The sequence below is a fragment of the Urocampus carinirostris genome, chromosome 3 (genome assembly GCF_059441175.1).
Source record: "Urocampus carinirostris isolate Australia breed hairy pipefish chromosome 3, RoL_Ucar_1.0, whole genome shotgun sequence".
NCBI lineage: Eukaryota > Metazoa > Chordata > Actinopteri > Syngnathiformes > Syngnathidae > Urocampus > Urocampus carinirostris.
The window spans coordinates 50418105-50431684 of NC_142351.1; the positions used below are offsets into that span (position 1 = coordinate 50418105).

The following is a 13580-nucleotide window of genomic DNA, read 5'->3' on the forward strand; positions in this document are numbered from 1 at the left end:
ATCACTATTTCTTTGTGCGCTTCTGAAACCAGAGTTAGATTTGTTTGATGAACTGTTTGTTATGGGGGGTGGACAAATTGACTTGTGCGTATAACTCATCTGTTTGACTGACATCATAAACCAGCCTATCACAGGCATGCACACAGGCAGTCATGCCCACCCAACACGCAGAGCCCTGTCTGACATGCCCTCGTGATAGCGTTTAGTATCTGCTGTCTGCTCAGAACACAATGCACGATACATTACAATAGGATAATTCAATTCAAAATCTGTAAAGCAGTGAACCAGCGATACCCGAAGCACGAAGTAGCGAGGGGTCTTTGTCGATACTTTTTGCTTGTACAATGTATTGGCAAATAAACCAGTTATATGTGGCCAATGTAGTTTATTAAAAAAAACGGAATGGAGGTTGTTGATCACAACAAATACCAAGTTGAGCTGCTTTGGAAATACTTCCAGAAGGCACAGGTATAAATAAAAAAAACATGTATTTTTCTGTGAACGGCAGGTGCATCTGTCAGTAAGCCAAGTGGGCGTCTCCTTGTCCGTGGATTGCCAGCATGTTGCCGAGAGGCCCGCCCGCCCTCTCGGCAACCTTCCGACAGATGGCTTTGAGATGCTGGGGAAGTTGACGAGGACCCGAGGCCCAAAAAGTGGCTCTTCTGCGGTATTTTTTTTTCTTTTTTCTTTACACCAAACATCAAACGGTTACACTCCCTTATCTCATTCAATGCCTGATGTTTCTCTCTAATGGGAAGAGCCAGTGCCAGCCAATTTTTGCCATTTTGGCTCATTCTTGAGGGCCTACAGAATTTAACTTGCCTTAAGCGACTGTTGAACATAGCTACGTTTCTTGAAAACACTCATTTCCAAAAGAACTTTTTGTGAAAGGATGCATTTCAAGCAGAAATTTCACTTCTGTGTTGTCTTTTTGAATTTTCGACACCCCTAATATCTGAACAATTCTTTCCATAATAACAATCGGGCAATTTGCTTGCAAAATAACATTTTATTGCAAGAATATTGAACCTATACATAAATGATGCATGAACTTTGCAAGAAGATGTTTTCAGCGCCCAATGTTTCTGGTGACCTGATCACATGGTTGCGGTCAACATGGCGATCGAGTTCCTGGCAGACGTGCACAAAACGTCCACCCTCTCTGCCCTCACAAGGTTTCCTCTTTTTTTTTTAGAAAAAAAGAAGGAGGGTCTTTTATAGCGTCTGTTTGTTCTCATCCATTTATTTGCTTTTATCACCACACTACTTCACTACATCTACTCAGGGAGCACCTACACACTCTTAATCACTGGATACAGGGAAGCAAAACTAGGAAGTAGTCTTTAATTTGATCAAAGCCACTTATGTCATCTAATGGTGATTTTTTTTTATATAAATAAATTATTTCCAGTGGCTTGATACTTACTGATGAGCTGTCTCAAGTCTTTGTTTATTTGTGTAGACTTAAACAGCGTGTAATATTTTTGTTTAAATAAAAATAAAAACAAAAACATTTTTTTGCATTTAGGGACGATGCTTCTAAAAACGCAATGAATGAGTTAAAAAGTCATGGACACCTGTAACTTGTTTATAGTTTGCTTTGTTTGCCTTTGCAGTTACAACTGCAGTCATTTGAAATAGTATGTAATACAACATGGGCTGTAGAGGACACATGCTGTGACCTACCTGGAGTGGTGAGTAAACCTTCTATGTTTGCTACATTGGGTTTGACTCAAATTCAAACCAAAAAGCAGTTAAATTCATATATTTTAGATGTAAATTGGATGATGTTACTAGTTGTGTGTTTGCCTCAGCGAGATGAAGACAGTTGTCCACCTCTGGCCTACTCGTGTACCTGCTCCTCAGATATCCCAGGGAGGCCAGGTTTCCCTGGTCCCATGGTATGTATCCACCAATAATTCTGATAATTGCTGATAATAAGAAGATTCCAATTCAATGTATGATGTCTCAGGGCAAGCCTGGTCCTCGGGGGGAGAAAGGTGAAAAGGGGGAACAAGGACACAAGGTAAATTAAATGAGAAGAGAACTAAAAGCAAGAACAGCCTTGCATGTCCCTTCTTCAACTTTTCTGAGATTCGTGTACATTGTACACTATCATTTTGGCAGCAACCAATAGAAATTAAATATAACTGTACTCTATATCCAGCCATATAGAACATTCATCATTAAAATATTTTTTTCTACAGGGGGAAATGGGCCCTCCAGGAAAATCTGGACTTGAGGGCAGGCTTGGCACAGAGGGGAGCAGAGGGCCTCAGGGAATGGCTGGGCAAGGAAAAGTTGTGAGTAACCGTTAATGCCACGACCCCTAAACATACCATTTCCTCCTAAGATTCAAGCTTCTTGTCTGATGTACATTCATCTCCACGCATGTGGTTTCCTCTTAGGAGGTTAAAGTGGTAAATGGACTTAATGTACACCAAACTGGGAGGTCGCTATCTAGAATTGAACCCTGGATCCATTATAATAATTATTTCTAAATTTTAGATTTACAAAAGCAAGATATCATCCTATTAAAATTATATTTTAATAGAATGATCTACTTAATTGGTTATCAGACATTTTTCCTGCAAATGTCAGAATATAACCTTGCCCTGCAAAACTGAATTCTACCAAGGCTGCTAATTTTACGGGGCCACTCACAAATCCAAATTGTACTATGGGGAGGGATTTTCGCCTATAAAAGGTGCAAAGAGGAAAATACAAAAACAACAAGCATGGCAATAGAATTTCAGTTGTGGAAACTGCAATCAATTCTGTTCTCCTTACTAACTGACAACAGCGAGAGGGATAAAATACAACTATAACTCGAAGCTATAATGTCAACTAGTATAAATGAATCCAGTATTGGTGACGGACAAATTGCCTCAGCTTCCATCAGAATGTTTTGTCTTTCGCAAGAAAATCATAGTGTTGCAGTGTCAGATTAATATTGCTTAAAAAGCCACAAAAAAAGCATAATATCAATCCAGCAATTGCCAGGTTGATCAGAATAGCCAGCTGCCTTAAAAATGTTCTTGTCATCCCTAAAGAATTGCATTTGTTTTCAAATTGTCAAATCATTCTACAAATGGTTTTGGAATGGATCAGTGTACTACAAATAAGTAACGGAAGTTACTAATGTAGAAGCAGTGGCAGAGGCAGTGCTTCAAGCACAAAACTTCACCTTTGCGCATGCGCAGTTCGAGAAATGCATACCAAAATTAGTCACTCTATCACAATTATTAGGAATGTCTATAAATTTCCATCTCCTCACAGGTGCTCCACCTTTAGAATCTTCTTGCGTGAACACCAGGATTCTGGGTGAAAAGATGCAGGACTTATAGAACCGTAGTTACATTAGTAATTTTTCTTATATTTAGTCCCCATCCACCGCCAGAGGCGATGCTTCCAGCACATAATGTTAATACAAGCATAGTCAAGGGGAACTCCAGAAATAAACCTCCTCGAGAAGCCTCGGCTGGACCAGAGACAACCTGACCGTGTGGAAGAGGCAACGTCAACGCTGTAGAACCTGGCGAAAGTGCTAGGCGAAGCCCAAGAGGACATCTGCGATGCCCTTTTAGGGACACCCCGTTCAGGGCGGCCCAGGAAGTGGCAACGGCCCTGGTAGAAGGGCAACGCACCCCTGACGGCAGAGGACAGCCAGCAGAGACCGAAGAGTAGCCGCCACAATCCAGGGGGACAGGCGCTGTCTCGACCAGGCAAAACCCCTAGAAGAACCACTATAAAAAACACAAAGTTGACTGGAAGAACAAAAAAACAGCTGTTGCATCAATGTCAAGGCAAACCAGAAGCAAGCCGCAATGGCAGCAGGCAACCAGACCCTGCGCATCCTTCTATGGAAGCGAAAAGACATGTAACTCCGACAGAAAAAATTACAAGGCAGTAGGCACTGTGAAAACACAGATTCCTTCAAGCGTAAGCTAGGGGTATGAACCTGCCACGTGAGAAGATAAGAAGGCGGTGCCTCTTTGATAAGACAGGAGTGCGATGGAGTGACTGATTTTTGGAATGCATTTCTCGAACTGAGTGCGCGCGAAGGTGAAATTCTTTGCTTGATGCACATTTACTTGAAGAGGTGGCTAATATGATTATTGGATGCCTTCCAGTAGTCATTTTACAATCAGGAACCAGAAACAATATGTATATTGTCAAGGGGCGGCAGTAGCTCAGGAGGTAGAGCGCTCTTCTTGGGATCAAGGGATCCCAGTTCGAATCCCGGCTTGTCCGTGTTACATGTCGAAGTGTCTTTGGGTAAGACACTGAACCCCTAATATCCCCAAATAAGCAGGTTAGCGTCTTACACGGCTGCAATACAAGACCGCTATTGGGAAATGTGAAGCACACTGTAAAGCGCTTTGGGAAGTCATTGGCTATATAAATGCAGATCATTTCATTTCAGTCAAGGAGTTTATATAATTTAAATGAAGAAATGTTTGTTTTTATATGCGTTTATTTTAAGTTGTCTTTTTGGAAGGGTAGGCGGGAAATTAGGTACTAATGGTGTTGATATCTTGTATTGGTATGTATGACACTTTAAGAAGTGTGTATCGGTCTGACAAAAAGTGTTAACAAGCATCCATTTTTTCCTTGACATGCATGAGCCACCAATAATTATCCACTGTGTTCCTCTTAGGGTCCACCTGGAGAAAGGGGTGAAAAGGGAGATCCTGGAAGAATTGGAACTCAGGCGAGTTTAGACAGCTGTTTAACTGATTTAAAATAAAAATACTTAGGTCTTGGGAGGTCTTCATTGACTTGAAAAGTGCTATATAAATGCAGACCATTTACCATTTAGTCTTTTGTGTGTCCACAGGGTGTGCCAGGCCCTCAAGGCCCCAAAGGGGAAGTTGGCCCACCAGGCCCCATGGTGAGATGACCGGTACAAGAACAGTGAATATTTCGCTTTTCTATGTTCTCATCTTTCTTTTTCACAGGGCATCCGTGGGACTGAAGGCAATATGGGGCCCCCGGGGCCCACTGGATCAAGAGTAAGTTCACTTTAAGAAGGAGTTTGCGTTTTACTCCCTGATTTGGAGATAATCAATGAAAAAGTCAACCATTTTCAAAGAGTTGAACATTTGGAGGTGAAGAGTTTCTATTAAATTCAGTTACATAAGTTAAACGATTAATATACAACCCCAAGTTAACAGAAGATATTCTTGTTACTGCAATTTTCTTCAATGTGAATTTTCTTTGAATAAAAAGCTTTACTGATTAATTTGGAATTGTAATTCATTTTCCAAGTAAACTATTCACTCAACTTTTCTCTCTTGCAATTTAATTGAAGTAATATCATATTTGTCGTGCAGGGCCTTCAGGGCATCCCAGGACACCCGGGAACCGCTGGGGAGAGGGGTTACACAGGAGATAGAGGGGCTAAGGTCGGAAAAAAGTGAAAAATAGTTATATAAATCAAATGTTAATCAACAATTTGGACTTACAGGGTGTTCCTGGAAGTAAAGGGGAACAAGGAGAGAAGGTAAGAGCCTAGGGGCTGCTTTATGTCAAACATCTGTAATGGTCCTCGGATGCTGCAAGGTGCTCGTAACTGCTAGTAACACACTTTTTTTTATTGATGAAACAAAAGTCTAACTTAATAAACTCCCAATATACTTTATTGCATGGCAAGTGATTCAATTTTCTATTGGATATGGCTTTATCTTAAGAACCAAAAAAACATTATGGATAGATTTTTTTAAATAAACCGGCAAATATCACACGATTAAAACCTGAAAGCTCACTTGATTGTTAAAAAAGGGGCAATTACAGTCTAAATTGTATTTTTGCAAGTAAACGTCAAAGTAATAATGCATTTTCTCTACATCTTTTACAGGGAGAACCTCAGTCCATGGCCATGATCTACCAGCTAGTCACAGAGGCGTGTGAACAACTTGTTCACAGTATGAGCTTTTCAAAAGCTATTTATAATGATGATGATGAACACACTCATTGGTTTGTTGTAAATTATTGAAATTATATCTATTTTTGAGGTGTTGCGCCTCTGCACGTGACGTCACGTTGCCTTCTCTGGCAGAATGAGAACCCATGATGGACGGCAGGAAGTATTTCAGCACATGGCAGTTGAATAAGCAGTTGAGTTGAAAATAATTCCAATAACCACGACGGGCGAATTTAACCACCACTTTTTACCATGGTGATTCATTCCTGTGTGGTGGGCAAGCTTCTAGGTTTGATTTTAAATGTTATCCCCTGATGAAGACAGGATGTTCATCCGAAGGGACTGGTGTTGTGCCAAGTCACAACACAGGCAGCCCTCAGGTATTACAGGATTGGCAGCAAACACTTTTTACAAAGACAATTGATGTATGTTCAAGCAATTTTATGTTAATTAGGTCTGAGTCATGTCAAAATATTATAAGTTAGCTTATTCTACCAAGCTACACTAGTGTCTTACCGTGGCAATATCCTACTACGTGTATGAGCTGCTTTTATTGTGACTAACCGAACAGAAATGTTATGAATATCACATGTATTGAAAACCCTTGTGTCCTCTACCATAAAGCTTATTACGCCGAAATAAACTGCCACATGAGCAACAAATAAATGGACAGACGAAGTTCTTAATACAAAATGTCATTTCGCTGAAATAAGTATTTTGAACATGCTCAAAAGTCATTTCTATGCAAGGTGCAAATGCCCCATGCTTTACTGTTCTATTACATTCCTAGAAAAATTAGATAAGAGTAATTGTAGTAACTTTTGCACAAGGGAAGACATTTCACACTGGTAGTGCATTTTTGGCACAACACCGATTAGGAACTGGTCAGCATCCAGACTATTATAAACTTCTAGATTAGCACTGGTGTATGGGGATGATCCATTTACAATGTAGTGGTGCAGATGGTGTGGACTGAAGTCAGGTAGACTGGCCGATTTGTTTAGATGTGTAAAAACGTCAGGAGGAAGACTGTATGGCTATTTAACTAACCTTGCTAATACTATTTTCAGTTTCTCTAAATAGCGCTCTTAGTGCTTTCAGACAAGGTAAGCCACCTCATCCGAATACTGTACAATATTCATTTGACTAGTCATTGCCAATGGTGTTGAATAGTATGGCTTTTTTTGTTGTTGTTTTCTACTGCTTACTGGCCTCGCCTACCGTCCATCATGGTCCATCACACGGTTAGCTCTAATGTGTTCAAAGGGTTATAGCTAATCACAGACAAAAGGATACATGGGAAGATAAATCAATTTGAGAAAAGTTCATTCATTTTTTTGCCTCTTGACCTTTTAAAACGAGGCATCACTGTTATAAGCTAATATTTCTAATGAGGGATTGACCCATTAATTTCCATACATGTTTATTTGTCAGACGAGGTGAGAAAGTTGGACATGTTCATCGATGACATAGGGCGCAAGCCAGCTCCCGCCGAGGAGCCAGCTGGTCCTCCTGGGGAACCAGGGGTACCGGGAACCAGAGGTCCCCCGGGCTCTAGGGGTAGCCAGGGGGATATTGGACCCCGAGGGAGACCTGGCAAGCCTGGTTATCCTGGAGAGCAAGGTTGTTAATAACTAACATGTTTACTCCTTTTTACGTTGTGGTGCCAAAGTAAGAGCATTTCCTTTTCCTCTTTTTGAATCCACAGGAAGGTCAGGGTTGCCTGGGGAAAAAGGTGATCCTGGGGCTAATGTTCAGGGTCGACCAGGGCTTCGAGGACATGCAGGTAACTCACTTCTACAGTAATCCCTCGGTTATCACGGGTGATGAGGACCAGAACCCCTTGCGAAAACTCAAAATCCACAAGGTAGCGTCGCACCGTCAGAAAAGTCCCAAAGGATCAAACTTACCTCAAGAATGCATCATTACCAACTGAGAGTATACAACTGTTACAAAATAACAAATATAGATTTACAAATTAAAAAACACAGAATGCAGTTGAATGAATGGTGTTATGTCATTATACAAAAGTTCAAATAAATTGGAGGGCTTCTCCTTTCAGTGCATGAAAGCGATTTAAACAGCGGCTGGCTAGCTGCATGCTAGCGTCAGAGATTGCCAGTTGAGCCAGGTCTATGCGATGCTCAAAGTACAGTCCCGATTGAGCGGTTTCCCACGAGTCGTAGCTCTAGGATATCAAGGATTTTATTAATCATAGTGAAGTATATTATAAAGTAGATTATAGCAAAGTAGTAAGGAAATTCAAAAAAGTACCACAGTACTTTTTGCCCAACACTTTAATACAGGGGTGTCAAGCTCATTTTGACCCGGGGGCCACACGATAGAACAAACATTCTCTCGGGGGGCGGACTAGTCGATTACAGAGAAAGAAAAAAAGAGAGAAAGAAATAAGAGAAAGAGAGGGAGAGAAAAGTAAAGAGGGTGGGACAAAGAGAGAAAGGTCAAAAGAGAGAGAGAGAAAAGAGAGAGAGAGTGAGAAACAAAAGAGATAAAAAGAAATAGTGAAAGAGTGGGGAAGACAGACAGAGAGAGAATGAAAGAAATTCAAAGAGAAGTAGAAAGAGAGAAGGAGAGAGAAGAGAAAAGAGAAAGAGAAGGGGAGAAAGAGAGAAGGGGAAAGCAAAAGAGAGAGAGAGAAAAGAAAAGAGGATGATAGAGCAAAAGAAGGTAAAAAGACACAGAGAGAAAGAGACAAAGAGGAAAAAGAAAGAGAAAAAGGTAGACAGAGAGAGTCAAATGGAGGGATAGAGAGTGGGAGAAAAAGGGAGGAAGAGAGAGAGTGAGAGAGAGGAATAAAAGTACAGCGTTTGTGACAGGCATTTGGCTTTGGCAACATCAAGTGGATATATTTCAACCTGCAGCTCGTTTTTCTTTTGCGCTTCTCTGAGAGTTGTCTCGCAGGCCGGGTTGAATACCTTAGCGGGCCTGATCCAGGCCAAGGGCTGCCTATTTGACACTCCTGCTTTAATAATTTAGTCATATCTTGCTTTCCGAAAATGTTTTCACTGTATGTTGTTTTCCTCCACAGGTCCCCAGGGTGAGTCAAAGATGGGAACTCCCGGACGCAAAGGAGAAAACGGAAAACCAGGACCGCCAGGAATACCAGGACCTTCCGGCCAGCCGGGAGAGATGGGACCACAAGGAGCGTGTGATAGAAGCGGAGGCTGCCATAGAGTTGCTCAGCAAGCAGGTTAAAATTTACATATCTACAAGCCACCACGTCCATATCTTTGTATGTTCCACAGGAAGGCCCTGTTTTATTGTCAGTGTTCAATTCCGCTCGCTCTATCATAATGTTAGCATCTTAAGGGATACAGCTAATTACCTCTTTGCACTATAAGGTACAACGGTTAATAAGGCGCACCCATGAAAAATGGGCCTTTGTCATACAGACACAGCCCGACTTACAAAGGTTTCGGACGAGTAAGTTGAATTTGTTCGTAAGTTGCTTAAGTGCTATATTTTGTATGCTTAAGGTTTATATAAGTGTGTTTAAGGCTTGTATGAGTAACCTGTATTGTTTGGTACTAAAGAATAAACATTTCATAAAATAATATTCTCTATAACGATAAATATAGTTGAGTGTAACTTACTTTTGGAAGATGTGCTTCGAGAGGTCCTCCTCCGTGGTAAAAAGTGTCCGCAAAAAAAGCGTTCCGACCATTTTCTCAACCGCATCAAGCTTTCTTTTTCCACTTTCATTTCTAAAGAAACGGCTCGCCTCTTCTTTACACTTTACACCAACCATATTGAATGGATGCACGAGATATTAAACAATAAAAATGTCAAAGTCCTTAGCGCTGGAGATAGTATAGACATAGATAGTATAGGATGTTTACACACGAACTACAAAGAGGAAGCGGATTTCTTCTTTGGGTGGATGCTGGGTGAAATCTTACAGCGCCACACGCCGGTACCGGTGGTAAGAAGCACTACAGTAATGTCCTGTACTCCGAAAAAGGTGCACACAATAAAAAATCAAACTGACAGCAATGTCTGGATATTTTTCGACATTCCGAAAAAAATGTTTGTATCTATCGATTTACGTAAGTTGAATGGTCGTAAGTAGGGGGAGCGTCTGTATATGTTTCATATATGAAGCGCACTGATGTATGAAGTACATGTAATTAAAACTACAGTAAGAGGTATTGTATTGATTTGCTAATAACCGATGCGCATTTCATACACCCTAGAATGATAGAGGTCAGATCTTAAGCCCGAGCGGGACTCAAAATTCTGATCGTGTCAGGCCTAAAATGTCAATCAATATGTTTGGGTCTGGGCAGGGTTTCTTTCTCGCTGATTTTCGTTTTTTTTATCATCCTGTCATTGTTCTAGTTTTTTTGTTGGTTTTTTTTTGTGTGTTGCGCAATGGAGGATCCGCATGATGCATTGATTGATCAGTCAAACAACGCTGACCAACATCGTGAAGCAACAGGAATCGAACCCTGGCCGCGACAGGGAGAGTGTCAAAACTTAACCACCAGACCACGAGTGATACAGAGGGCGTCTGAAAAGGCATTCGATTTTATCTCATTATCACAAACTTTTTACTCAACGTGCCAGAAAAAATTGTTAGAAATGAAGAAAACCAAAAGATATAAATAAATCCAAAAAGCACAACGAGAGAAAAAAACTCTTTGATGTATCTCATAGTGAATCAGATTTTGCTTTTATTTATATCTTTCAGGACGACATTCTGTTTTCTCTTTTCTTTACCATTCGGATGCATTTCCAATCTTATCCACCGTGTTTTGCGGTATATAAGACTTAATGGGTTATAAGGGGGACACTCAAATTTCTGGTCAATTTGGGGTTTTTAGGTGCGCCTTATAGTCCCTAAAATATAACATATTGGTAAACGCGGGTAAACAAAGACTCCTTTCCTGTATTTTTGCAATGCATTGTTCATTATAAGTCTGTGTAGTTTAAAGCTTCCTGGTTCTAACACTTAACTCTTTGCCTGCGTTCCCTCTCTAGAAGACAACTATTACGGCTACCAGCCTTGAGTGGACGTCTGAAAGTTGGCATCACAAGTCTGCTTATTTATTTTGACAATGCTTCTGGGGATTACGTTTTAATATGGTCCTTGTACTGGTGCATCAGTCCTGGTAGAGACAAGCAAAATAGAAGGAGGAAGAGGATGATAAGCCCGTGATGTTATACTTGTCTGTGGAACCAGCATTTTACCAAGAATCAAATGTTAAGTGTTATCTTTTTTTAAGTATTTGTTTATGGCCACTTCTTCAGTAAAGATCTTCCTACTTTGATACATCAGGTGCTCCTTTTAAGCCATAGTCGCACTGATACCTCTTTCAATTTGTTTTCCTATAGTCATGCACTGTGTAGTTTATCCAAATGTCTTACATTTCCCCTCGTTCCATTTTGTATTCTAACTTAAACTGCCTCAAAAAACAGTTTTGTTTTACAACCATGGTGTAGAGTTTATATGATGGACATGACCTAAATGACTGTGAGTATGTTGTGTATGCTATGTATCTTGTATGCAGTTATTCGTTTGGAAAATATTTCTAACTTTTGTATTGTGTGGATTCATGCTGCTGATGATAAAAATATATTCGGCCACTCTCATCGTTGATTCTTTCTTTATATATAGGGGATGCAACGTTTTAACAATAAACAATGATTAAAATGCAGTTGACAGGAATTTTTTGATGGATTTGAATTTAAAGTGACACTATGTTATTTTTGACCACTGGATATCGCTAATTCACTCAAGGCTAACACATCAACCTTGAAATGAAATGAAATGAAATGAAATGAATGAAACCTTCCTTTTAGTCATCATCCTTCCGATCTCCTCTTTTGAAAAGGAAATTAAATGATTTTGAGATGAAGTGTTTGAGGAGTATGTTGGGAGTGACAAGATTGAATGGCTTGAAAAATGAAATTGTGAGAGACAGAACTGGAGTAGTAGTGGAAGTGAGCAAGCGTGTGGATGAGAGAGTACTCGGTTGGTTTGGACAGATGGAGAGGATGGATGGGGAGCGAATGTTGAAGAGGATCTACAGAGCAGAAGTGAATGGAAGGAGACCAAGAGGAAGGCCGCGATTGACGAGGATGTATGGTGTTATGAGTGCACTGCAGGAAAGAGGTCTAAATGAAGTGGAAGCTAGAGCTCTCGTTGGTGATAGGAATGAGTGGAGAGGTGTTGTAAAAGGATAGTGGGATGTTTAGACATGTTCTAGGGGATGTGCAGGGCACCTGTATGATATGGCAGGGGTAAACCAGTGAAAGCTGTTGGGCCCTGCTGTTGAACAGAAGAGTGTGTTGTGTCACCCTAAATCCGAGTGTCCCGTTACATCTGGAGGGACGAAAGCTTGACCGACTTGGGTGCCGAGGTGCTTAACTTGTTGGGGCATTTGGGTCGGCCATGGTCAAATTTTTGTGTTTTTTGCTACTTTTTCCTTTTTTTCTTTTATTTGTTTCGTGTATGTGTTTGTTTTGCTGTCGGTCACCCCTCTCAGGGTATATGACCAGGATAGATAGATAAAATAGATATCGCTGTATTGTGTACTACAACCGAAAACAAGTGCTACAAAGCACAAGCAAGAATACGAAATATCGAGACTCAGCAGCTCCCGTGTTATTTTCGATTGTTCTCAGCTCAGGGATGCTGCTGGAAATGTGAATTTCCCTTCGGGGATGAACAAAGTATCTATCTATCTATCTATCTATCAAAGTAGAGCAAAGATTGGCAGCCCAACCCAGACATGAGAGAATGAAAACCCAACCCAGACAAATCGCGACCAATTTACTTGTTCTGCAGGACTGAGCCTGAAGCAAATTTGATATTTCCTATTTTATTTTTGAGGACTCGGGAGGATGAGAGTTGATTTGTGAAAAATCAAAGCCTGTCTGCTATAAAGAAATCTAAGTTTAACAAGACTGTATAAACATTTACATAGTTTATATTTCTGTGTATGCAAAGGTTACATTAACTGACAATTTTTCTTTTGAGAGTTGACAGAAAATTATTAAGCCTGTCCGTCATTATAGCAGTATGAAAATTGGGCCAGGAACCACAGCAGAAGTACATATTTAAGAGTCTTGTGTGGCACTTTAAAAACAACGAGGCAGAGAAATAAAGAAGACAATGTAGCGTGAATAATTTTTTTCAAAAGGGCAGCGGGAGGGAAGCCCACCTGAACGTAATGATTGACATTTTAGGCCTGAACCGGGGTAAAATTTGGATCCGGCAAAGCTTATTTTTTTATTTTTTGCCCGGCCTTTAAAAGGACGGTGTCACGAGGTGGAAGGGGTGACCGGACCAGAACGGAGGCAGGAAGGGAGAACTCAATTGCGTATGATCAAAGCTTTTATTTACCAAAATAAAAGTTGTCCAAAAACTCCGGGACAAAACAGAACAAAAACATTCTTACACTCAGAATGGTCAGGTACAGGTTTCCTCCGACCTAAACTAAACAGGACAAGGCATAACAGAACAGAAAAGGTGTAATGAGCCAACACCCGCAATACCCACCACCCAACCTTAAATAGCAGCCACGCAATTAGCTGATCTGCTTCAGCTGGTGCCCAGGGGGCGGGGCAGACCGGTCGCCACGGCGACCATGACAGGACCGTGTGTAATATTTGGTGCTGCATAGAGGTG

At 40.8% G+C, this 13580-nt stretch overlaps 1 protein-coding gene across 3 annotated transcripts in view; it reads left to right on the top strand.

Annotated features, from left to right (window-relative positions):
* Positions 1 to 11533, top strand: part of col20a1 (collagen type XX alpha 1 chain) — a 53163-nt gene extending 41630 nt beyond the window's left edge. For 2 of the 3 annotated variants that reach the window (XM_088332265.1, XM_088332266.1), the window contains exons 28-42: positions 509 to 667; positions 1617 to 1694; positions 1815 to 1901; positions 1973 to 2026; positions 2208 to 2303; positions 4661 to 4714; positions 4841 to 4894; positions 4962 to 5015; positions 5337 to 5408; positions 5471 to 5506; positions 5861 to 5927; positions 7361 to 7549; positions 7635 to 7712; positions 8976 to 9137; positions 10928 to 11533. In XM_088332265.1, the coding sequence (XP_088188391.1) occupies positions 509 to 667; positions 1617 to 1694; positions 1815 to 1901; positions 1973 to 2026; positions 2208 to 2303; positions 4661 to 4714; positions 4841 to 4894; positions 4962 to 5015; positions 5337 to 5408; positions 5471 to 5506; positions 5861 to 5927; positions 7361 to 7549; positions 7635 to 7712; positions 8976 to 9137; positions 10928 to 10956 (1269 nt within the window). In that variant the 3' untranslated portion in view covers positions 10957 to 11533. Of the gene's footprint in view, positions 1 to 508; positions 668 to 1616; positions 1695 to 1814; positions 1902 to 1972; positions 2027 to 2207; positions 2304 to 4660; positions 4715 to 4840; positions 4895 to 4961; positions 5016 to 5336; positions 5409 to 5470; positions 5507 to 5860; positions 5928 to 6017; positions 7319 to 7360; positions 7550 to 7634; positions 7713 to 8975; positions 9138 to 10927 lie in introns of those variants that run through there. The other variant, XM_088332267.1, reaches the window with a different exon arrangement.
* The last annotated feature ends 2047 nt before the right edge of the window (positions 11534 to 13580 follow it).